At 43.0% G+C, this 26,793-nt stretch overlaps 1 protein-coding gene across 6 annotated transcripts in view; it reads left to right on the top strand.

The window, feature by feature from the left end:
- UNC5D (unc-5 netrin receptor D) overlaps window positions 1-26,793 on the top strand; it is a 420,790-nt gene that overhangs the window by 209,728 nt on the left and 184,269 nt on the right. For all 6 annotated transcript variants that reach the window (XM_053269389.1, XM_053269395.1, XM_053269393.1 and 3 more), the window contains one exon: window positions 4,942-5,045. In XM_053269389.1, the coding sequence (XP_053125364.1) occupies window positions 4,942-5,045 (104 nt within the window). The remainder of the gene's footprint in view (window positions 1-4,941; window positions 5,046-26,793) is intronic.

The raw sequence follows: 26,793 nt of genomic DNA, 5'->3' as shown, positions 1-26,793 counted from the left end.
TCTTATTATTGCTTGTAGCCATCCCCCAGTGGTTTTAATTTATTGGGGTGCTGTGTTGACGCTCTCCTTTTTTTCATTTGTACCTGCAGCCCCCAGTGGCTTTAACTGAGTGCTGTGGCTTTAAGCCCCTGCCCCCATCTTGAGTCCCACCTTCTTGCTTGTATCTAGCTTCCAATGGCTTTAATAACTGGGGTGCTACATGAGTACCCCTGCTAACTGAGCAAAGAGGAACCTTTTAAAGTGGTGATTTTATTTATTTAGCAGAGGAAGAGCAACTGGCCCTATCCAACTCCAGCACAGAATCCCTCCAGTGGCTGTTGCAGGTATCTGCCTTATTTTTCTTTGTAGATTGTGAGTCCTTTGGGGACAGGGATGCTTTCTTTCTTTCTTTCTTTCTTCCTTCCTTCCTTCCTTCCTTCCTTCCTTCCTTCCTTCCTTCCTTTCTTTCTTCATTTTTTATATTTTCCTATGTAAACCACTTTGGGAATTGTTGTTGAAAATCAGCATATAACTATATTTATTTATTTTTACATTTATATTCCCATGGTCACCGACAATGCTGCCAGCCTAACGATGGCAGCTGAGCAGATTCTGGTTTTGCTGAGTCAGGCTTTGCCTGATACTCTTCTCCTTGAGAAGATGATGGGTAAACTCCAGACCACACTGACCACTGGGGAAGCAATCGCCTTGGCAGTTCGGCTGAGGTGGTGGGTCGGTTCAGTATATCCTTGGGTGCATCGGTAGCACATGTTTTGTCCTGCCTATGTGCCCCAAGGATGAAGGGCAAAGTGGTCATCCCTGCCCAGCTGCCCACTTGGGACCTCCTGGTTGCAGAGGTTAGGCAAGCAGAGGAGAAGAGGCTGCGGTGCAACCAGGAGGAGAGATCTGGAGTGCCTACTGCTAGTGTACAGTCCACCCCTAGCACCACCACTTCCTTGTCCAGGAGTGTGGTGTCCCTGGCAGGGTCCAATAAACTGGCGGTTCCACCTCCACATTCCACCTGGTGGTTCATGGATGGGTTCCCTGGCACCTTGGCAGGAGTACCGGTGGAGCCCACCGAACCCTGCTGCAGTACTGAGCAGTGTGTGCTACATTACCTGCATGAGCCGGTGGCAGGCCAGGAGATAGAGCCAATCCTGTTTTGGGCAATGCATCACCATGTCTGGCCAGCAGCAGTTGCTGGGTGGTTCCTCATGCCACCAACCATCGTCCAGAGTGAGAGATGTTCTCCATGGTGGGTGTGGAGACACCCCATTGTGCACACATGGATGCTGACATGGTGGAGTGGCTGGTCTTACTTAAGTCCCCCCCCCCGCCACTGCTGGGGTACTATGGAGGTTTGGGGAAAAGGTTCACAATTTTAAAAACAAACAAACACCTGCATTCTTTGGGGGCTGGTTGGCAGGTAGCACCTATCATTCCCTACACCCAACCCACTTTGGTGTCCCTAGGACCTACCCATTGGAAACAATGGGGTGATTCAAGTTCCCCATTGTCCCTTACAGCTGAATCGCTCATATTGAGTTGAGTTGATTCGTCAAAACAGCTGGCAATGGCCGCTGCTTCGACAGATCGATTTGAGTATTTTGCTATTTGATTTGAGCTCGAACTGAATCGCAAAATACGATTCGTGCATATTTCTAGTAAGGCCTGTCTCAGCCAGGAAGCCTAGTATACTTTCTGCTAAAGGAGCGGTCTCAAAGAGTAGGACCTGCCCAGGGGTCTCCTGTAATGTAGCAGGCTGCCACGAGGGGCAGCAATGTGAAGTGCCCTCAAGTAGGAAGAGCATGGTACTACCAGCCCTCCTTTATAAACTAAGAAGTCAGGTTGTCAGCCACTGTCTTTGAAATGTTTAGCTATCCTAGGTAATATCCATTAATGGATAAACTCCATTAATTTATCTAAGCCACTGGTCAACAACACATTCCATGGCAGACCATTCCATCCATTCAAGTGAATTAAATACATTCAGTTCAATAAGTTAACGTTGCGTCATGTGGATGTTCTTCTATGACTTCCCAAAAGATGACCTTTTTATATTTCTAATTTTCATATCAGTACTTTACATTTTAATTAAAATTACAACTAATTAATTTAACTCATATCTTGAATTAGGCCACTATTTTGTGGAGCTAAAACATTTCATAACTGAAGGAAAAGCTTTCCCTCCTTAGTTTCAAGGAGTATTTGGTAAAGATATCCAACAGATGGCGCCCTCTTCAGTCATTCAGTAGAACACAACTGAACACATTATACCACTACAAGCGGGTCAGAAGTCCTGGCCCTGGAGTATATTCACCCTCCTGGCTCCACTCTTAATTCTTATTGCAATGTTGGTCTGAAGAGATGAATGTTCTATGAATGATTGTGCTTGTTTCTGAATCAGGAGACTGGGGTGCTTTTGTCCAATGGTTTGCAGAAATCCAGATACACTATGTCCATTGTATTTCCATGATCTAATAAATGACTAACTCTGCCAAAAAAGGAGATGAGGTTACTGTGACCTGACTTGTTCTTGACAAATCCATCCTGGCTCCTTCTAATAACCAGATTCATTTCTAAGGGCTCACAGACAGGCCGCTTAATAATCTGTTCTAGGATCTTGCCAGGTATCAGCATCGAGCTGACAGAGCTGTAGTTTCCTGGCTTTTTCTTCTTTTTCCTGCTTTTTGAAGACAGGGATAGCATTTGCTCCGATCCAGTGCTCTGGCACCTAACCTGTTCTCCAGGAATTTTGGAAAAAAATTACAGACATTGGTTCAGAGTTTGTTCCTTCAATACCCAGGGATTTCAGCCAGCTGAGATTAGCAACCTTGTTATTTGAAGGCATTCTCATATGGTGATATTTGACACTTACAAAGCTGTGGCTTTCAATAGATTTGTCTTCTTCTTGCCATGTTAGATGCACATTAAAAATAAATGCTGGTCCTGCAGAACGGTAATGTTTACTCCATTAAGGTAATGTGGAACTACGCCTTAAAGGAAAAGATAAGAGGAGAATCCCATTCCAGCACAGTCAATGTATACCCTTTCAGACAAGTATCCTCAGACATTAGAATTGTACTTTCCAGATGGACTGTTCTCTGCATAATTACTTGTGTGCATTGAGATACTGCTTTTCTTCCCCATTTTTCAACAATGCCTGTCTGACAAGGGCACTTTAAATTTAACAGTTGGGTAAACTAATAAGGCAATACACCCGGCTCATGATTTTATAAATGACTGTGATTTCTCATTGGCTGGTTTGTTTGGAATGTGTAAATTATATTTATCTCATTGCCTTAACTGCCATTACATTGAAGAAGCTGGTAATTCCTGGTATTGCAGCGCTGCACAGGATTGAATGTTTATTGACTCTTTTCTGAGTAATGAGATTTCCTTCTTAACATGGAAGTGGAACAGGCAGATCGAGCTGTCTGTCTGTGTTCTCCTGCCACATGGGCACAGGCTGCTAAGCCTCAAAAACTACACATAAAGATAAAGTGTGCCATCGAGTCGATTTCGACTCCTGGTGACCACAGAGCCCTGTGGTTTCCTTTGGTAGAATACAGGAGGGGTTGACCATGGCCTCCTCCCGTGCAGTCTGAGATGATGCCTTTCAGCATCTTCCTATATCTCTGCTGCCCAATATAGTGCCAGCAGGGATTCGAACCAGCAACCTTCTGCTTGTTAGTCAAGCATTTCCCCACTGCGCCACTTAAGGTGCACCTGCAAACCACACACAAACATACTCTACCCATGTTTCATAGGTATTTGTATTCCTTTTGGCAAGGTTTTGATAAGGAACCCTTCTATAACATTATGTAAAACAAGTGTTGACCCACAACAGAATGTTGTAGTACAGGAGAATCTTATCATTCGTGGTTCTGCATATCTACGGGGTGTCTCATTGACACCCTTTTTCAATATCTGTGGATACGAAGGGTTTAAAACCCATGTGGTCCTAGAGGGCCAGAAGTGACCGCGTCACACAGAATCTTGGTTACAGCCAGGCTCCACGTGACGTTTCTGTGCCTTGGGCACAAGGTCTCCCTCCCATCCCCACACAAGCGGCCCCTTCCTTATCTTGATTAAAATAACTGAGACTGGCTACGATATCTGAATAATCAAATCTCGCTTTGTTTTAGCCTACTTGCCTCAAATATGCTGAGCTCTTCAACTAACTTCAAATCTTGAGTTTGAGATTCAGATCTCTGCATATTTGAATATGAATATACAAATATTTGTCCTATTTGTATTCTAAGCATGTAGGGGAGAATAAATAAGAGAATGGCCACATCAAATGTCACAGACAAACTTGGCTAATTTTAATCTAGATAGAAAGTGGATGCTGGCGCCTGTCGGGGAGAGGATGCTCCCCTGAGGCTCAGAGACATCATGTGGAGCCTGGCTTTTAACGGTTACTGTAGGTACTGAAAGATTTGACACATCCTGTGGTCTGAATTCAGTTCAGGATTGGCACACATCAAGTACTTTCTCATGAAGTCATGAAAATTAATTGCTAATAAAGGTTTAGATGTTCCTGGATCTAGCAGCATTGAAAAGCTGGTGAACCCTTTGTGATCGACTCTCATTTACTTCAGCTGATGATCAATGTATGCAATTGTTTTCAGAATGAGTTAATATTCTCAACTCACATTGTTATCTTTACGTTCACAAGCTTTCTTCCCACTGGGATGAGTGAGTGTGTGTGTGTGTGTGTGTGTGTGTGTGTGTGTGTGCGAGAGAGAGAGAGAGAGAGAGAGAGAGAGAGAGAGAATGAATATACACAAAAATCCACATCATCTACACAGACCACTTTCTGAATCTGAAGCAGGCTCTTGCCTAAAAAAATTCATGCCACCATGTATTTGTTGGTCTTGGAGGTCCTCTTCATTGTCCTTGCTGCTGACCATCCTTTTAGAACTCTTTGCAATATGAACTACATATTTTTATTTACAGATTTACGGAAAAACTTTGAGCAAGATCCCCAGGGGAAGGAGGTTCCTATCGAAGGGATGATAGTACTACACTGTCGGCCACCAGAGGGAGTTCCTGCAGCTGAGGTGAGAGATGATGCATTTGGTGTTTCTCAAAAAGTTGCTTGCCCCATCTTTGGACTCGTGCACACATTAGGTTTAATTGGGTTGTAATGAGAATGTAAAATCAACCTAGACCAGAAAAGGCACTTGCCTTAGGAATGCTTCTTTTCTTTCTCTTTAGGAGTGTGCACGAACCGATTCTGGTAGTTTGGTTCGGGTTTGAGCCACCACCACCCTCCTCAGACTGCATGTGCCCTCTTGCCCATCCCATCAGGATTCTTTTTTTGGTAGGCACCCCCCCCCCCCCACTTGTAGAGGGGAATCCTCACTGGATTCCCCTTTCAGGCATGCCCCCGAACCGGTGAACCGGTTCTGAACCAGTTTCTTAGAACCAGGGCCGGTTCAGCTGAAACTTGGACTGGCACCACTTTGGGGGGGGGTCCAATTCGGTTTGAGTCCGGTTTGAGTCTGATCTGATCAAATCAGGGCCAGTTCCATTTGAACCAGTTTTGAATAGAACAAGTTCTGCACATCCCTGTTTCTCTTACACATGAAATGTTATCAGACATTGACGTAAGTAGTGCAAGAGTGACTGAATTTAAGCTTTCTGAGTGGAACTGATTTTTATACTGCCAGTGCCTTGTAATGTGTCTTGAATTTTATGGCTCAGTCTTTCATGAAGCCAAATACAGGAGTGAAACTCAATGCAAGATTTGTCTAATCATGGAAGGTCAGGACTGCCATACAAAATGTACTCTCTCATGTGATGTCATGAAGATTGTTTGCTAAGCCAAGGCTTAGATGTTCCTGGATCTAGCAGCATTCAAGAGCTCATGAACCCGTTGTGATTATCAATGTATGGTGGCATGGTTGTTTTCAAAATGAATTCATCTTTTAAACTCACATTGTTCTCTTTAAGCTCACAAACTTTCCTCCCATTGGGGTATGTGTTCCTCAAAGGAGCTACACTCACATCCAAGTCCCTTCCTTTGACATCACATTGCTTACAGATGTAAGCCAGTTCCAATACTGTCTGTGCTGCTGCCCCTTGGCCAGGTTCCAGGAGCTGGAGTTAGGCCCAGTTCATATACTACTGTTGCAGCATGGGAGCCAGTATTGCATGGTATGGTTCCACATTACTCCAGTAACATCTCTAGACTAACCAGGCAAGCGGCAAATGCATCCAGACATGTAACCCCCTACTTGTTGCCTGCAGTGGTATATTCTAGGAAACATTTACTGTGTGGGGAGGTATGTGGTCCAGATTAGAAAAGGAAAGGTAATAAATGTACGGGAGATGGGGAAAAAAATGATATGAGTTGTCTAGTCCTCCGTGTAATTAAAACACTGAGAAACCAGTAGTTGTTTGCGGCCAAAAGTGCAGCTGAATTAAACTGTGTGTCTGGATTTTGCACTCTGGTTTTCATCCTTTCTGATCACACATTTCTAGGCATCCTTGATAGTTGTTCAGTGTTCCTGCTTCAGAATCCTGACAGATCATTGCTGAGGATGGTCAATTTTTCTAATAATTACTTATGTTGCAATTGCTTATCTGAAGATTCTCTTTGCTCCTGGGCATAGAAACACCTGCACACCTTCAAATAAATAATGGGGCATAACACCGCATCTTAGCTAAATGGTTGGCATTCATTCAAACAATATTTCTTCCTGCTCCCGTCTAATTGCGCTTGGATGTTTTTGTAAATGTCCTAGAAGCTCAAGTTTGGTTTGGGAAATACAGATCAATGGGGTTAACTAACTAGCAGATCCATTGTATGCTGTGATGTGCAGCTATGCCACTCAAAGGACTTGGACGCCTGGTGTGGAGGGAGATAGGGCTGCTAACTCTTCTTTGTTTTGCATCTTAAGGGCTGCTACCATCGCCCTTTGTACAACTTTGCACAGAGAAAATAATGGCTGCTACCAATGCTGGGCTGGATGGACCAAGGGTCTGACTTAGTATAAGGCAGCTTCTTTCATCAATCATCTTTATTACGGTCCAAGATGAGCATAAGATAGAGCAGGCAACTTCTCATATATACTTACAGGAGAATCTCTTTGTTTGTTGGAGTTCTGTGCTCACCTATAGGCACAAATATGGAAACCGTGTATAAAGAAAGCCCCTATGGGATTCCAGGGGTTAGGTTCCTGACACACACAAAAGACTGCCCCCCCCAAAAAAGGGGGGGAGCTGGGGGAAGAGAGAAATCAGAGGAGAAAAGCACTGCTTCTTGCTCTCTAGGTCTTCAGCAGTGCCCCTCCCCATCTTCTGGTTATTCATGAAAAATTGTCGAATATTTTTAAAATCAATCAATCATTCAATCTTTATTATGGTCATAGACCAGCATAAAGTATAAGGGGTGATTACATATGGTAAATACATAAGGATAATAAAGGTTAGAGTACGTTTAGAATACACAAGAAGTGTAAGGGCATAAAAAGCCCCCCAAAGCATAAAAGTCCTTTTTTTTAAAAGAGCCACACTGCCTCCAGACTGGAAATGACACCAAAAATGACTCTGGAAGTCATTTCCAGTGTCCCAGGAACTACTGGTAGGCAGAATTTGCCTATTATTTACTTATTTATTCATTTATTTGTGTATTTATTTATTTATCAACTGTGTACACCACCCCAAACTCATCTCTGGGCAGTTAACAATTGTATAAAATCAATTAAAAACATATACAAAAAAACTAAAACAATTTAAAAATTTAAAAATAAACCAGAGATTAACCCACCCCCCACCCCACACACACACACAAATTTAGGAAGCTGAGAAAGCTTGGGTGAAAAGATGACATCATACCACAGATAATGAAACTGAGTCCCTAATATCCATCCGCAGACACTAGAACCCATGTCGGTGGTTAACAAAGACCTCCAGTATGCCTTTCCGTTACTGGACTACATGTGAAAGTATTGCATCAAGGTGCTTGAGTTCTCGATAAGTCACACATGGGAGCCAAGCCACACACCCCAGCAAGAGACAAATCTGACCTATGGGGGAAATTCCTTCTTGATGCCAAATGCAATGATCCATCATATCCCATTTGGTATGAAGGGTGGAAAAGGATTCCCCAGTTAGGGATGCACACGAATTGTGGTTCACAGCACATCCCCGGCACCTTTAAGAAGGAGGAGAGCAGGTGTATTCCTGCTCCTCCGCCACTCACTGCCACTTCCTGTATCGCCAACACTAGCCCCCAGCTATCATTGTGTACTGCTGGCCCTCTCCCCAGCTGCCCTTGCATGCTGCTGGCATGCACATGGTCTCTGTGCATGCATGGCAGACATTTGTTGTTGACCATGCAAATAGCTGCTGAGCATGCATGGAGACCATGTGCATGCCAGCATTGTGAGGGAGCAGTTGGAGAGCGCACCGCCGGCGCACGCTGATAGCTGGGGGTTAGCATTGACAATACAGGAAGTGGCAGCAAGCAGTGGAGGAGCAGGTATGCACCTGCTATCCTCTGTTCTAAAGGGCACATAGGAAGCTGTTGTATACTGAGTTGGACCATTGGTCCATTGAGCTCAGTATTGTCTACACAGACTAGCAGCAGCTTCTCCAAGGTTGCAGGCAGGAGAAGCCCTCTCAGCCCTATCTTGAAGAAGCCAGGGAGGGAACTTGGAACCTTCTGCTCTTACCAGAGTGGCTCCATCCCCTGAGGGGAAGATCTTACCAGGGCTCACACATCAAGTCTCCCATTCATATGCAGCCAGGGCAGACCCTGCTTAGCTAAGGGGATGAGTCATGCTTGCTACCACAAGACCAGTTCTCCTCTCTTCCGGGGATGTGCTGTGAATTGCAATTTGTGTACATCCCTCTCTCCAATCTCTACAACTAATTCTAGACAGACACTTCCAAAGTTCTGCATTGCTAAGAACAGGTTATTCTTAGCCTCCTTCAGGTTATTTTTGGTGCCCAATACACCAAAATATGTACAGTAGATCAAAAATAATCTCCTTCGGTTACCTAAATTTATGGCTGTCTGGTGAGTGGCCATGAGTGTTCCTATCCACAGCAACCATGTGCCACAGTTTACCTTCGTAGAGATAAATATCAGAGTTGCCTCTTAGTACAGCAGCTGGTAGGTGAAGATATACCATTACAATGCTTATGCAAGCCCAGTGAATGATATTAGAACCTTCTTTTTAGTTTAGTGTATGAGCTCCCCTGCTCCCATTGAATGGCTGCAGCATAACCTTTCCTGGTATTAGGAACCAAAGAGAAGCTGATAGCTTGTTCAATTTCTACCTCCCAAGGTTCCATAGCTCAACTAGAAAGATTTTGGAGGTTTCCTTTGCCATCAGTGCAAGAGTCCGAAAATGTTCCTCTTGCATCCGAGACAATACATCTGCAATATTATTTTCTAAGCCTGGAACGTGGTGAGCAATAAACAAAATATTATTCTGCAAGAACTGTAAAGTGAAATGCCTAACTCTCTCTCTCTCTCTCTCTCTCACTTTTTAATATTTCATTTGACTTTATATATTTTCATACATACGCACAAACGCACGCACACACGCAAATATGATGGATAGATAGGTAGATAGTGCTTTAAATTTATCAACATACCACGAAGCCCCTTATTCCTTATAAATTAATTATCAGTGTTCTATTTATTTATACAATTAAATTAATGATTTCACACAATTTATTATACTCAATGGAATGAACCCAATTATAACTAATAAATGCTTACCACCAACACAAAAAGAAGATTTAAAGTCAACATTCAAATAAAGAAGGAAAGCCACCACAATGAGAGAGAATGAGCAGCCAAACCAATTATAACAATATAACAATAGTAATAAAATAATTATGAAGTACGCTTATAAGATGACTAAAGGTGGGGGGAAGTGAAAGTAATGAGGAAAGTAAAGAAAGAACCACCAAATTGTATGAGCAAAAAGCCCAGAATGAGAGCAGCAGTCTCCCCTGCAATGAGGAGAATCTGCTGAATCACCCCATAGCTTGAGCCAATGAAGCCGTCCCTGCTGCCCAGTCCTACAGCCAATGTCCTCTGTTGCTCAGTCACATGCTGGCAATCTTCGACCACAGCCCACGGAAAGCTGTGTCACCACCCCTGCCCAGACCTCTCAGAGCCCCAAACTTGACCGCTGAACTGCACAAAGACTAGCCAGCTGTTCTCATCCTCGATGAAATGAGGATGCAGCCGCTCCCCTGCTCCCATTGGATGGCCCAAGACATGTGCTGTGGGAGCCAAGATGGCGGCCCTCATGTCTGCCTCAAGGGCCAGGTGCACAACTCCGCCCCCGTACTAGCCATATACAGTGACGGGGAGCGGTCTAATCACCATGTTTGTTTATTGGTTCGTTTATTTAACACACACTGCCTTAAACTTATGTCTCTGGGTGGTTCACAATAAATATTTCCCGCTGAACCGCACAAAGACTAGACAGCCGTTCTCATCCTTGATGAAATGATGATGCAGCCTCTCCCCTTCTCCAATTGGATGGCCTGAGACATGTGCTTGGGAGCCAAGATGGTGGCCCCCATGTCTGCCTCACGGGCCTGGTGCACAACTCCACCCCACGTACTAGCTCTATACGGTGATGGGCAGTGGTCTAATCACCAGTTTGTTTATTGGTTTGTTTACTTAACACACACTGACTTAAACCTGCATCTCGGGGTGGTTCACAGTAAATGTTTCTGATGGTACATGCAATAATACAAAATTTTGCGACGGTGATGGTAATATCCTTAACAGGATCATATAGAAGGAGAGAGATATAACATTGATCTGTCCGGCCCAAGTTGTTTTTCTATTTTTTGTTTTTGTTTTTTAAAATTTAGATAGAGATGTCCAAAAGAATTCAAGGGAGAAATCAAATTTCTGCTTCTCCATCTATAAGCACAGCTGGAGAAACAGCGGTGCTTGTCTTATGATGGGCTGGTGGTTCTAGCTAGCAGCTCCCAGCAAACGTTCTGGGCCAACAACTCCATCTGTGTTGTGATATATTTACTCTTCAGAATGCTCGAGCTGCATCTGTGCTGCTGCTATTTAGATGCTGTGATAAAGTGAGAGGAGTGCGTAGAGACTGGAGGTTTGTTGTGCCTGATCTTCGTCGAAATCACTATGGTATCTATTAATTGGGAGGACAGAAGAAGCAGGAGAAGAAATAAACTGTAAAGAACATGCAGCACATTTTGTTCTTTAATCAGAGAGCCTGCTGAGCACATGACATTGGAAAGTGGTTTATGGACTGAGTAATGAGGCAAACGGGGACAAAAACCCAAACCCAGAGTGTTGGTTAGCTGGGAATATGAAAAAGTAGATTAGATAGGAAAAGAGGAGGAAAATGTGCATCTCTGCCTGGAGACAGACTATTGTGTGTTATTGTTCATAATCAATAATAAAGTAATAGAATAATAGACTATTATTATTATTATTATTATTATTATTATTATTATTATTATTCTATTTACACATAGTCTACCAAATGTTATTGACTGGATTTGGTACTTTAATTATCGGGCCCTTTCCAAGGGTCTAGGATAACAAAAGAAAAAATAAAGATAGCATTGTAGTATTTATTATTATTTCTTGTTTACACAGTCAGACAGATGTTATTGATTGGTTTCTTTTATCCAGACATCGAGTCCTTCCCAAGGACCTGGGATGACTAAATTTTATTATAAATATTGTTGTTATTATTATAGATATTGTCGCAAAATATAGGCTGTTCCCAGTAAAGCTGCTTTTTGTAATTGGCTGATGGTGATTTCTGTGGCCCCAATGGTGTTGAGGTGCTCTTCAAGGTCTTTTGGAATCGCACCTAGGGCGCCAATTATTACTGGGATTATTTTGGTCTTCTTCTGCCACAGCCTTTCAATTTCAGTTTGTAGATCTTTGTATTTTGTTATTTTTATTATTAGTATTATTAGTATTATTATTATAGTCTTTAAAAACACATCTCTTCACCCAAGTTTTTAATTAATGTTGTTTTAATAGTTTTAATGCTGTTTTAAAATATTATTTTAAATTTTTTTAATTCTTGTAATGTGTGTCTCTCTCCCCCCCCCCCGCCATTTTTGTCTTAACGAATGTTTTACTTTGTTTTTATTCTGTTGTAAACCACCCAGAGACGTAAATTTTGGGCGATATAAAAATGTTTTAATAAATAAATAAAATAAATAAAATAGTATTATTAATATTATTAGTAGTATTATTAGACTGGAAGGTGGTTTGGAAGGTGGTTTGCTCATGTTGTGTATGCTCATCTCACTCTGTGATTTGTCTTTTTTTTTTTTTTTTTTTTAATAGGCCGCTTTTTAAAGTGGTGATTCACTTTATTGAGCAGGGGGAGAGCAATTGGTCCTATCCATCCCCAGCACAGCATCCCTCCAGTGGCTGGTGCTGGTGCTTATCTTATGTTCCTTTCTTATATTGTGAGCCTTTTGGGGACATGGAGCCATTTGTTTGTTTGTTTGTTTGTTTATATTGCTGTAAACTGCTTTGGGAACTTTTGTTGAAAAACGGTCTATAAATATTTGTCATATTGGTCATAAGTACGTATATCCTACCTTTGGGACAAACAGGCTCTGAATGGGCAGCTAACAATCTAATGCTACAACAACATTTGCCTCTGGTGAATATGTTTTCTGGGTATTTCCTTTGTTACAAAAAAACAAAAAACACAGAACCTTCTGGACAGAAGGGAATGGTGCCAATACATGGGTAGAAATTTAATCAGTGGTGTCCAAGCAAGTCTTCCTCCAAGAAATTCAGGCTGTAATATGTAGTTTGCTCCTTCATTTTATCCTCCCAACAATCCAATTCAGACACAATGCAGAAACTTCTTTGATTGATTGATTGATTGATTGATTGATTGATTAAATAGTTAAATAGTTGATTAATTGATTAATTAAATTTGTTCAGTGCCACAAACTTCTGTCTCTGAATGGCTTAACAAACAAATTAAAACAGAAATTAAAACCTTAAAACAATTTACCAAAAAAAAGAAGAAGCTTGGGTTAAATGCTTGGGTCTTGAAAGTTGTCAGGGATGGGGAGGCTCTTATTTCAGCAGTGAGTGCATTCCAGAGTCTCGGGGTGGCAACAGAGAAGGCCTGTGACTTGGTAGCCACCAGACGATTAGCGCACTTGCTGTTTATTACAGCATTTTCTGTTTATTTTCCCATCCAAATATGCCTCTCTCATTCAACCACAGTCCAATCTGGCCAAGCAAACCGAGCTACAAGATGTGTAGCTGCCTTGTTTGTTTTAAGCGTGACTGAATTTGCCTTCACGTCACATTGGAACTGACCTCCAGACCCTTTTCTCGGCTTGTGGCAAGGGGCTCCTCACAGAGCAGCTGAGAAACAGCTGCGGATTGGGTGAATGGTGGATGGAGGGGCCAAAGAAACGACCCAGCAGCAAAACAAACTGCACTGCTGTCTGGGGAGGAAATTATCTGCTTGTTTTTTGGAAGCTTGGTATGAAGCTTCAATGGCTCTCTGTTGCGTCTGACAGGCCACAGTGACTGGCCCAAGAACACTCAGTGAGATTCATGGTATTTAGTGACTTCCTTGATGAGGTGAAGTGAGGTGAGGCAGTTGACTCAGGCAGCAGTTTATTGGGATGCCAACAGGGTGGCAAGATCCCCTCGCCATCACATCCAACTTAGCTGCTTTTGGGGACTCATCTGACTCCAAGCTTTGCAAGGAGTGCCTCTCCTCACACTCCTTGCAAAACTCACAAGAAGCACGAGGAGAGAAAAGGAGGCTGCTGGTAATGTTCCCTTCTCCCTGCACCACTTTCAAAGCTTTGCAAGGTTGGTTTTGAAAGTGGGCCAGCCCCCATCAGGATCATGGGGCAAGGCAGCAGACACCTCAGGCACCCCAATATTTCGGTCTGCCCTTCCCTCCCTCACCTATTCCCTCCCTCCCTTCTCAGTCCCTCTAAGAATTAAGAGCTTTGAAGTGGGGGGGGGTTGCCTATATTTCCCAACATAATTCTTTACCATTCCCTTGTTGGGGATTGCATCTTGGAGAGAGGCAGGGAGAGCATCTTGGAGCTGCAGCCTCCTTTGAACTGTTACTAGCTGCAGAGTGAAGCACTACAGATTGCTAGCATTTAGCACCCCTGAAATGGTGTGGAAGGAAGATGGGTGCCCAGACTGGAGGAGAAGAATTACTTCTGCTTATTAACTCCACAAAACCATGCAACCCCCTGCTTTGGTCTGAATGATGAATGAGTTGAATGTATTCCCGAAAGAAATTGAGAGAACACCTAAAGAGACACAGTTATAACAAAATAATGGCCAATTTGGATTATCCTACCCCAAACCATACTGGCAGTTGGGTTGCATGTAGAACAATGGCTTGGATGTGCTTCTCACTCCTCCACATGTGATTAAGGAATGTACCAGAAGGATGTTGGGACTGTCTGAACTGGTATTGTCTGTATTGGTCCTACAGTATTGTCTGAACTGGTCCACTGTAGCAAGGCTTCCATTTTCCTTCTGTGACCATCTGCTTGAGTAGCAGTGTAATGTCTGAGCTGCCGGTACATTATATGTTCGACAGCCAGTAGGGGAAGACAAAGTTGTTCTGAGGGGTGCAAAATCTGTCTTTCATATTAGAATCTTTCCAACTATAAATATTCCTGGAGTAAGTCCAATGGATTCCAGTTGTATTCATGCCCAAGTAAGGTATATTTATCAATGTAAAGGTAAAGTGTGCCGTTGAGTCAGTGTTGACTCCTGGCGATCACAGAGCCATGTGGTTGTCTTTGGGTGGTGGTGGTACCATTACCACCTTCCACACAGTATGAGATGATGCCTTTCAGCATCTTCCTATATCGCTGCTGCCAGATATAGGTGTTTCCATAGTCTGGGAAACATACCAGCGGGGATTTGAACTGGCAACTTCTGGCTTGTTAATCAAGTCATTTCCCTACTGCACCATTATGCAGCAATATAGCCTTAGCTAAAATGGTAATTTAATATCCTGCACATTTGTAATTAAGTTATATCAACTGGGTGCAGCTGTTCATTGGTTTTGACTGTCAGTGTGGACAACCTCCCTAATCTGTCTTGCAGAATTAGGTCTTGTGTGTATGGTGGAAGATTTGACTGCAAATTTGTAGATGTGAAAGGCTGCAAAGCAATGATATGGATAACCATGGGCCACTCAAGAATGTGTAATAGGCAGTGTTCTCTTTGATTTTTTTTTTTTCATCTGTGTGCAGGATGAGTTTTGTTCTGGGTGGCAGTATCAAGGCAGTGTGCGTGCACCGGCATTCAGAGTGGGGCCTTCCTGATTCAACTTGAGTGGGATCTAAAATTGACTGAGTGGACATTTAAAAAAATGTGATTATACGCACGCCTTAGATGGAACACTGGTATTATTTATTTATTTATTTATTTATTTATTTATTTATTTATTTTTACATTTTATATCCCACTCTTCCTCCAAGGAGCCCAGAGTGGTGTACTACATACTCACAACAACCCTGTGAAGTAGGTTAGGCTGAGAGAGAAGTATCATGGCTGAATGGAGATTTGAACTCGGGTCTCCCCGGTGCTAGTCCAGCAATCTAACGACTACACCATGCTGGCACCCTATAGGGAGAATCACAATAGGATAATTGTGACACACCAAGGAGAAAAAACAGATACAGTTCTGCATAACTCTGGGGAGCAGATCTCATCTGGGGGTTGTGAGCATGAATTGTCCCCTTTGCTTAGGAGGGTCTGCCCTGGTTTGCATTTGGATGGGTGAGTTACATATGAGCACTATCTGCTGTATAATATTCCCTTTAGGGAATGCCCCCTGTAAATGTGGGCAGCAATGGGGGGGGGTTGTGCTTCTCACTCCCAGCTGAGCACTTTGTTCACCAGCTGGGTGCAGGAGAAGGTAAGGAGGCATGCAGGGGAGAGGGAGGGGGTGCCGTGGTGGTCTCCAGCAGCCCAGGGACATTTATCTCCCTCCCCTTATCCAATAATTGCTGTGTGATAGCTGCAGAATGACTTAAAACAGCTCTGGGAAGTATTGCAGTGCTTCTTCCTTTGTTTCCAATGCAAGTTGCTCTGCAGAACTGCCACAGCAGCCCCGTCACACCACATCTTTGCTGCCTTACAGGTTGTGCCGGAGCCCCGACAGGTCCCTCGCACTGGTGTTCTGCTGCACAGAATGTCACCCAGCGACACAAACATTTCCAGATAATATGCCGTGAGAAATAAAGTACAGAACTGAAAGGTTCCTGTGAGCCCAGAATGGCTTGGGCCACCTTCAGACGTAATGCGGAACTTTGGATCCGATGGACCTGCAGTCCTGTGCCCACCGCTCTCCCGTTCACATTCATATGACTGGGAGATCTGCCTCTCTGCAGTCAGCGAGACTGCGGAGAGGCGGGGGAGCTGGCTGTGCAGGTTTCCTTCTTGGCAGCCTGCACAGCCAATCGGGCCAGTGAGGGCGGAGCTTTCTCCCTCAGCTCTGGTTCCATGAGGCTGAAACTGCGGTGCCAGCATTCGGATGTTATGCTGGTGCTACAGAAATTGAGTTTGCAGCGGCAAAACTCTACTCTGACTGAAGGTTCAGATTGGAGTTCGGGGAGGGCAACTCCCTGTTCACCAGACCCTTTCTGCCACAAACTCAATTTCCCTAAATTCGGACATGCGAGTGAGGAAACCGGAGGTTAAGGCGCCTCCGGTTTCCTGTTACATCTGAATTCAGCCTTTGTGAAATACTGCCTTCAAATAAGGTGTGCAGATGGGTAAGTCTACTGCTAAAGCAAGAGATAGCAGAGTCTGCCGCACTGAAGGCACATTCAAAAAAATTCATACAAGGATAGGTTTTATTTGTAAATTATAGGGATATGAAATTTAATGATGATGTACTTGCTCCTTATTTCCTGTATGCTTGGCCGGGTAATGATTTGTATATTTTTATTGGCAATAAAGAATATTTAAAGTGAAAACCTAATGAGGAGCTGCCCTCACAAAGTAAGTTATATTGTTTTCATGTTTCCCCTTGTGTAAGATTTTGTGCAAGCTCTTTACAGACAAATGAATTTTGTTCCGTTCAATTTCATGATTTTCCCACAACATTCTAGGAGGAAAACTGATTCTTTGAGTGGAAGGTGTCTTCTACGTGTAGGGCTACATTGCAGTACGTTTCGAATTCCTTCCTTTGAGTGATTGGTTACATTGCTTTACAGCAGGCCTGATCAAATTTGGTCCTCCTGCAGATGTTGGCCTGAAACTCCCATAATCCCTGGCTATTGGCCACTGTTGCTGGGGGTTTATGGGAGTTGTAGTGCAGAAACAGCTGGAGGGGCCAAAGTTGAGCAAGCCTACTTTACAGTCGGAGCAATTAACATATAATTGTCATTGGACTTTTCCCACTGCTGCTATATGAATCCCGCCTTACTGAAAAGCCAGTTCTGAAAAATCCCAACCATTAAAGTTGCTCCCAGTGCATGGAACACTAGCTGAAAATATTCAAATTCAGGCTGTGGGAAGTTTCTAAAATCAGAGACTTTTCCAACTGTGGAGAAGCCAACAACTGCTGTATATCTATGCAATTATCCTATGGGCCTGGTATACGAAAGATATGCAATCATGGTGGAACTCTCATTTGAGCTTAAAGATCTTAGGTACTTAATCATGGAGACAGGAGAAGATAAAATAACAGAGATGTTATTAGGCAGAGGATTGAATGCTCTGGAGGAAACTGTCTGTCCCTTTCTTGGATATTTGTGCACATGTTGATTCTGCATTGTTGAGAAAGGCTTTTCCAAACGCTAAACCATTCCCGGAGTTAACCCTTATGGATGGTGAACCCACCTGGCAATTTTCAGATCAATTCATTATTTTGAACTATAGTACTTTACATTTACCAGCTAAATGGGAAATCTATCTTTCATAAAAGTTAGGAATGATGTCCAATAAAAAAAGGCAACGTTTTAATGGCTTTCCACAGATTAAAATGGTGGAGTTCTCAATAAACCCTGATTTACTGATGTTGGTTGTAAAATGGTTATTGCTGCTAATAAAGTCTGTAAATCCTAACAGGTCATATTTGCTTTGGACAATAAAACTTCCCATAAAGGCTCAGTGTATAAGGCTAATTCTCTTCACATCAAGGTAAGGAGTCTACTCAAAGTAATAATTCATAAACTTTGGGGACTAGGTCTACATTTAAATGAATTCCAATGTGCTCTCCACAGCTATTGAACTGTAGGCTGTGCGTTCCTTTTTTCTGTCAAGTATAGTAATATATATGCATGAGGACCAATTTGCACTAAAACTGAGTATGAGGCTGGATTTTCTTAGAGGACATTGGTTGTTCTAGCATAGGCAGCCATGCTCTGCTCTGCTCCCCTCCCCTGCCCTCAAAAAAACTCATTATACATGCAAATACCATATTTATTAATATTTTTCATTATTTGATTGATTTATTCGATTTATATACCATCGTTCCAAAAAATGGTTCATAATACCCCAAAATACCCAAATAGAAGTTGACTCTGAAATTATGATGCTTTGAAAGATAGCAGTTAAATGCAGGTTATACCAAAAACAAAGAGGACTCAAACTCAAGACCCTCCCCCCTATATTAAACAGGAAAGAACTAAGAGAAAATCCTCATCTTGGATTTGGCTAAATATGGTCATTTTGTAGGAAAATATTAAGATGTTTGGAATATGGATTTATCTTACAAGTGTAGGTGTGATTTGAATGTTTGTATATTATTTGTATCAACTATCATTTAAGACTATATTGTACATTTTGTAACTTATAATTAGAGTTGTGCATGAAAAGACTTTTTTGATTTGTTTCAAACTTGAATCCAATTCTGAAAATTCTTTTCAAATTTGAATCATATTTGAATTTGGTCTGAAAATTTAATTTGGATTTGGATTGATTTGTTCCTGTTTCGGTGCCTTTTTAAACCACTCAAGGGGCCTGAATGGTTTTTTAAAAGGTGCCAAATGGCTCTCGAATCAAATTAAAATTGAATTTTTGGAAATTCATTTCAAATTTGAATGAAATTGCTTTTTTAAGGGCTGATGTGACTTGAATTTGAATCACATGTATCACACAGATTCAAGTCAAGTTTACTTGAGTTTGAATTGATTTGCACATCCCTACTTATGTATTGCTAATTAAGACCCTTAGGTTTAATTAAAGGTGAATGTGAAGTTCAGGTGCTGCTGAACTACAACTCCCATCATCCCCAGGCACAATAAATTGTGCCTGGAGGTGATGAGAGTTTTTCAGCAAAATCTGAAAAACCACAAGTTGGGAACCCCTGTTCTAGAGGATGGGTGGCGACCTCCCGCCGCTGGTGGTTCTACAGCCATAGCCCCAGGGAGGAAGTCAAGGTGTGGGGAAGGACTCAGGATGACTCACTGCCACCTACGCTTTTCCATTATCATTGTAGCCTTAAAGCGATGCCTACCTGACTGCCACTGTTGTGGACTTAATCTCTCCTGGTGATCCTCCAGAAGAGGAAGCCAGTCTTCCTCTGTAGCTCTTCCACCAGGTGTTCTCCATGTATGGTGGAGGATGCATGATGCAGCTATCTTGCTGAAGCTAAACAGGTTTGTAAGGGTGGAGAGCTGGTCTTGTAGTAGTGAGCATGAATTGTCCTCTTTCTGTAAAAATTACATTGACCCAAGATTCAGTGAGAAGAAAAAACTGGATAAAAAAAACTGAAACTGAATCCAAATAAGGTGGAGATACTGATGGTGGGGGGTCAAGACTCGAGAGATAACCCTGAATTTAAGATTACCCCCTTAAAAATAGAGTCTAACTAAAGGTTTTACATGTATTTATCCAAAAGGAACAGTACATTAAATCTGACAGTGCTCACACATGTAGTCCCCCATTCAAATGCACATCAGAGCAGACTCTGCTTAGCAAAGGGGACAATTCATGCTTGCTACCCCAAGATCAGCTCTCAACCCCAATTTCTAACATCAGATAATTTGTGGAGAGGGACTTGTCTTGGATTCAGGTAAATACAGTAAGTTCCACTGAGTACATTGGTACTTATACTCAGGTAAGTGCATGTGGGATTGAAGCCTAAGGCTACAGTTCTAAATATACCTACAGAGATTAATTGAAATTGGTGGGATTTACTCCTAAGTAAAAAATATTTATAATTGAACTGAACATCAGAAAAGTGACAAATATTAAATACCGAGTATACACAAACAATTAGATAACTAGTACATCCAGTTTCCATGTTCATCACAATTGTCTGTTGTGTTTTTAGGCCAGAGAACAAAAGTTCTGCCAGTGTAGCCTTGGAAGCTAAGCTGTCTTTTCTTCCCAGTCTCATCTATTAGATGGTCACAAAAGACTTTTCAAGCATTTTGCCCAGCACACAATCTGATGGTTGCCCAAAATGTTAATTTAAGGGGGATAGGGGGAAACCAGTTCTGAAGCTTTAGATCTTTGTTCGCTGTGACCAAATTAATTTACATATAAGAGACTAGTGTAACATTCCCAATGCAATGCATCATGTACTTACACCGTTTAGATTCAGTAAATCGTCTTTAAGCCGAATTGCATATTAATGAGAGCAAACAGTCAGGGAGGCTCACAAATAAGGAGCTGTAATTCAGTTTTAATGCTGCACAAGCATGAATCAAAGTGTATCCAGCGGAGAGAGCACCGACTTTAATGTGGTTCTGAAATGCACTGTATAGTCCTCATTTTTAATCAGCAAGTTGCCTGTTTCTGGTAGATCTCGGTAAAATTCACCAAATTGCACTGCATTGTCTTTATTGATTTTTTTTTTTTAAAGCAGTGAGCTAGCTATCAGTTTTCACAAAAATCTTCCTCTAGTTGATGGGGAGAGAAAAATCTTGCTGACAAAAAACAAAAACAAACAAACAAAACTTATATATTTTTCAACTTAACACATTGCATTTTTAAAATTAAAAAAGATGATGACATTCACAAAGGGGTGGTTTTTTGGCCTTTTATAATATAATATAATATAATATAGATACATTATCAATGTAATATTAATATACAGTAAAGTGTGCCATCAAATCGGTGTCGACTCCTGGCAACCACAGAGCCCTGTGGTTGTCTTGGGTAGAATACAAGAGGGGTTTACCATTGCCATCTCCCACTCAGCACGAAATGATGCCTTTCAGCATCTTCCTATATCACTGCTGCCTGATATAGGTACCAGTGGGGATTTGAACCGGCAACTTCATGCTTGCTAGGCAAGTCATTTCCTGCTGCGCCATTAGGTGGCTTAATAGTAATATAGATGTCCCATATTTTAACACAATGCCTTAGCAAATATAATTCAGATTAACCTTCACTGGCTATCATGGGTATTTCTGTGCCCCTAGAGGCTCAAAACATTAATTAATAGTTGGTTCTTAATTCTAATTTTTAGTCCATTTAGGACATTGTCAGTGACACCTTAGAAAACAAAATGAGCATAGAGCAGGTCATTACCATGAATGGTTTTGCCATCATGATTTAAAAACAAACAACTGCTGGGGTAAAAGTGTTCCCCATTAGCAGTACAGTTGTACCCCTGAGTTGGTTGATTTGCAAAATGCCAACTATCTTAGTGAAATATAGAGGCTGTTCACACGATGGGGCAAAATCCGCTAGCCTCCGCTAGCTCGATTTTGCCCCATCATGTGAACCACCGGGCTTGGCTGCGAGCCCAGTGGTTTCTAGGTGGGTAACCCACCTAACTACCCCTGGCCTAGAACCAGGTTTGCAGAGCGAGCGCTCTGCAAACCTAGTTTTAAAGATTGTGAGTAGCTGCAGTGCGGCTGCACACCATGGTTATTCACTAGTAGACCCCCGGAGGGGAGGCAAAAAGCTGGCTCCAGGGGTCTCCCCAGTATGCCCTGCGCACTCACACAGGGCATACTGGAGCTTCCGGGGGCTGCGCGGCCCCCGAGCTCCCCCCCCCGCCGTCTCCATCACAGAGCCGGGAATCGTGTGGGCAGCCAATCCAGCCACCCAGGGCTCCCTCCCTGCTCATTTGTGGGGAGAGTGGGCTAAGCCCGCTCTCCCCACACACCCTCCAAAACTGGGTCTCACTGATCGTGAGACCCGGATCATATTCTTCTAGGTCTTGGTTTGCCTCTGCAAGTTTTATTTGGTTGACTTATGGGTGTATTATAAGTTCATTATAATGACAAATTTGGGGGGGAAAGGTTCAGCATTTTTATCTCTTGGCACCTAGCAATTACTGCCCCTTGTGTAACTGGTCAATATGTTTTGTAGGTGACCTATTGGACAGGGTTCATTCAAAGTTCACCATAATGGCAACTTTGGAACAATCTAGCTATGACCACCCTTTAACACCAAACAATATTATCTGCCCCCTATGTCACCTCTGGACAAGGAAAAGTCATTATCACTTGTTCTCAAAAGAAAGGAAACTCTTCTTGACCTTCTGTCTTAAGAATGCCAAGTCATTGCACTTTTGATCTTTCAAAATAAGAAGACCCATGTCGGCCAGTTCTCATTGCCTATAATACCCCTTTCCTACCAGCAAGGACAGAAAAGCAAGTAAGCTTGAAGATCAAGCAAGCCAACAGGAGGAGAGCAAAGAACAAAGGATGCACTTTCGAAAGTAAGTTCTTCTATGTAATTATCTAATATGGTTGCCAAGGATGGCCAATGTGGGTTACAGAGTTACCCCATAACAACATCGTTTGCATTTTAATGATATCTGGTGAAGGTTAAATGCAAAAATTAGTTGTTATTTATATTAAATACCACTAAAATATTACTTGCAGGCTAGTGTAGTTTCTCCTAGAGTTTTTGATCTCACTTAAAAATGGCATCCAGTGTTCCAAGAAGTAACATCTATATTTGGGTGTCCTGAGACTTTCATTTACGAGGATATTTTGAATACTTTGTCAACCCAATCCCTCATTTTATGTAATTACTGAGGTTGTTCTTCAGAACACTCTGCAGACTAATTTAAGGAATATATGTATGCTTGTTTTCATTCTTTGATGCCCTATTTTTGTGGGGGCTTCATTTATTTTCATTTCAGGCCCATTCATTTCATGACGCATTCTGAGAGTTCTTCTAATTAGCTTTCATAACACCATTCAAGGGGTGAGAGGAGTGTGGAGAGAAAGCAGTTAAAATTGTGGACTTTATCTCTCTTCTCATTGCCAACGTTCACCTCAAACCCCCAAAGTATCTCTACTTAATGTTTGTGCCAGAGGGATATGGGAGGGCGAGAAAAGAGTGAAGCGGTAGAATTGGTCCCTTCTGGTTCCTGTCAACCCATCAGTCCTGTACTGGCCAAACCAGGTGTTTTAGAGCAGCTGCTGCGGAGGCCTCCCCACTTCCCTTATCCCAAGATGTGGGTCAGTCCACATCATCTTCTTCAGGAATGCAATGGGAGAAGCCTCCTGGGTAGGCAGTTGAAGTAAGGTGTGCGAAGGGGGTGGGGAGAGGACTTGTGATCCTCCCCCACACATTGGAAGGAGTCAGCATGACCACAAGCAAAAGCACAGGAACACAATGCAATGAAGAAAGCTAGCCACCAGCATTCAGCCTGTGCTTGGGGATGGGTGTGTGTGACTAGGGATTTAATGAGGCCTCTTGTCTGGCATGCCTAAATTTTGTCTACCCGGATTTTGGATGCCAATTCAGTCCCACAGTCTCGGGCCATACAAGACTCACATGGTGGGGACCTGTCCACATGCCTGCCTGGTACACACACCTGGGTGGGTCGGTGCTTTGGCAGGTTTCTCCCAGCTCAGCTCTGATGTAAGGAAGAGAAGGGATTTCACTCAACTCCCTATGAACTCCCTTTCTATAAAGAAGAGACATGTGGTGCCCCATCACCTCAGGTTTGAACCTCAGTCTGTTTTCTGGCATTGACAGAACAGGGAACTCAATCATATCACATATATTAACAGCCTTCTTCTGTACACATGCACTCTGTTTTTGTGTCAATGACTTGAGCCTTCTTCCATAAACATGGACTCTGATTTTGTGTCAATGACTTCTTTTTTAAAGTGAACCTGGGCACAGGCCCCTCAAATGCACAGAACAAATAAGAAATGTCATTCTGTATATTGGGCATTGAACATGATATAAGAATATATTACAGATTGAGATATGCGTGCTTTGATTGTACATGCATTAAATATCACGTAGTGAATAGGGCTTTGCTCTCCAGTATCTTCTGAAATACTGCCAAGGTTTAAAACCACATCCAAAACAACCTACCATTACTTCTTTCATATATTTTTTTATGGTTTCTGAAACGGAGCCTGCTCTGAAGAGGGAGCTTCAAAGGGGATTGAGCAGCTTGAAACATCCCACAATCATTGTCACTTTCTTAATTTAGAGGAAAGTAGGACAAAACTAGCTTGATCTTGGCCTTCTCCTCCAGAGGCTGGATTTCCCCCCTCTAATTTCTTGCCTGATGAGCTGTAATTGGCAGCAGCACAGCCGAATTAACTATCAAGTTGTGTTAGCTGGAGAGATAGGGTCACCACCAGGCTAGAAACAACTTCATCCTGAAGTTATATACATAGGCAATCTACCCAGCACCACAATTGTGCTAATTTTGCTCCCGGTATCTTGACCTTGGTTCTGAGGGAGAGGGGAAAAACAGCCATTTTTTCATCAAATAGGCAAACTTTGGCCTGGCCTTCCCAGGTATGTAAAAAGTATTTTAATTAGTTTTAAATGGTTTTTAATTGTTTTTGAATTGTTTTTTAATATTGTTTTTAACACTGTGTTTTATATGGTGTCTGCTTTTATGTCATTTTCTATTTGTTTTACACTGCCCAGAGCCTTTGGATGGGGCCGTTTATAAACGTAATGAATGAATAAATTAAATTAAATTAAATTAAAATTCTATCCTGCCACCTGTGTGGGATTTAAAGTTGGTTCCACTGGGAAAAGAAGACTAGCCATCACTTGTTGACTGTAATATCCATATTCACCCAGATAGAAGACAGCTCTGAATTTAAGATGCCTCCCTTAAAAATTCAGGTTAAATACAGGTTACACTGTATCTACTGAAAGGCAGAGGACCTGAATTTAAGATGACTCCCTGATTTCTAATGTAAGAGAACTTGGGGAAATATAGAATTGAGTCTCACGATCAGTGAGAACTGCCTGAATGGGGTTTTCAGGGAGAGCGTGCTTAGCCTGCTCTCCCTGCAGATGATCGCCCGCGGAGCCCTGGGCGGCCGGATCGGCCACCCACACAACTGTTGGCACCATCACAGAGCTGGTTGGGGCTGTGGGGCTCGGGGCTGCATGGCCCCCGGAAGTTCCAGGATGGCCTGTGCTTGCAGCCTCCTGCCCTGGGGTTTCCTCATATGCTGCCGCACCGCGGCAATACACAGTCAGGAAGCCCGGGTTAGCGGAGCACTCACTACACTAACCTGGGCTAATGGGATGGCTACTTTGACGGGCTAGCCACCAGGGAACGACTAGGCTCATCTGCAAGCCTGCTGGTTCTCATGATGACTGGAAAGCAGGCTACGTTCCCTTAGCCCGCTTTTCAGTGACTGTGAGAATACCCTCATGGTCTTGAAGTCAGGTAAATACAGTATTTTTCAGAGATTTGGGGCAGGAAGTAAGCAGGGGTTTGTGTGTGTGTGGTGTATCTGAGCATGGTTGTTCATCCATGCAAGTAGGGCAGCAATCCTGTTACGATGCTGTTTATCCAGCAAAGGCTAGCTGCAAATGGAGCTTATGTAGGAGGCAGGAGTCCTGCTCTTTCCTGGATCTAAGGCTGGCTCCAAGCAAATGCTGGTGTCTGAGCTGACCTCCCTCCTCGTGAGTATTCCCATGCAGGAGAGTTTCTGAGTAACCAAGTGAAGTGAGCACTGGCACAGCATCACCCTGGGAGAGTGGAGGATAGGTGTTCTGTAGGTAGATTAGGAGCCCCACAAGCGCTCTTTAAAGGAGAAGCAGAAACTGTCCCTAGAACCTCTTCTATCATCCCTGAGACCCCAAAGGTAGAGGTGATGCTATGCCAGAACCATACTCCCACACAGGCAACTTCCTTCCCTATGGGCCTACTTAAGTGGACAACACAGGTTCCAGTTCACTGGTGCAATTCAGCACAGATGCCTTCCCCCAGACAATCAGAGCCTCCTCTGGGCTTCACTGCTTGTGAATCCACAGAACCAGTGTGGCAGCAGACTACTGAAGTGGGATCGGCGGGGAGAAAATCCTCCCATATCCCGCAATGCATCACATTGAATGGTGGAGAGGCAGCCTGCAACAGTGCTCCTCTCCCTGGCCTCGCTTTCCTCAGCACTCTGTGACCACCATTTATATCAATGCAGTGCTCCAGACTGCAAATTGAGGTGGGACCAGCTCCATTTCCCTCCTACCTCACTGTTTACTCACATAGCAAAACTGGGCTACCCAGGTCTAGAGCAACTGGGTTGGGAGGCCTCCTGGTGGCCCAGATGACACGAGCTGCCTGGTGGCCCAGATGACACGAGCTGGTTAACTCTTCTGTCCAGCTAGCCTGTGTCGTAAGAATGGGCTCGTAGGCTGTTCTGATTGTGAATCTCCTGCACCACATCCGAAGCGAGCACTCTACATCACATCTGTTTTGGCCTTGAGTCAGCAGATGTACTACCCTATTTCCAATTTCCAAAACCCTCCACATTTACCACCCACACTTTTTTCCAAACTTGACTTACATCTTGACTCCTGCAGTGATTCCGTTATTTATCATTCACTGTCTTCAAAGGCACATACTATAGCTATGTCTAAAACATTCCCTTTTCTTTTCTTTACAATCT

Source organism: Hemicordylus capensis, chromosome 8 (genome assembly GCF_027244095.1).
Source record: "Hemicordylus capensis ecotype Gifberg chromosome 8, rHemCap1.1.pri, whole genome shotgun sequence".
NCBI classification, from domain to species: domain Eukaryota; kingdom Metazoa; phylum Chordata; class Lepidosauria; order Squamata; family Cordylidae; genus Hemicordylus; species Hemicordylus capensis.
Note: the sequence above shows the minus strand (reverse complement) of the source record. Positions and strands in the feature narration are given on the sequence as shown.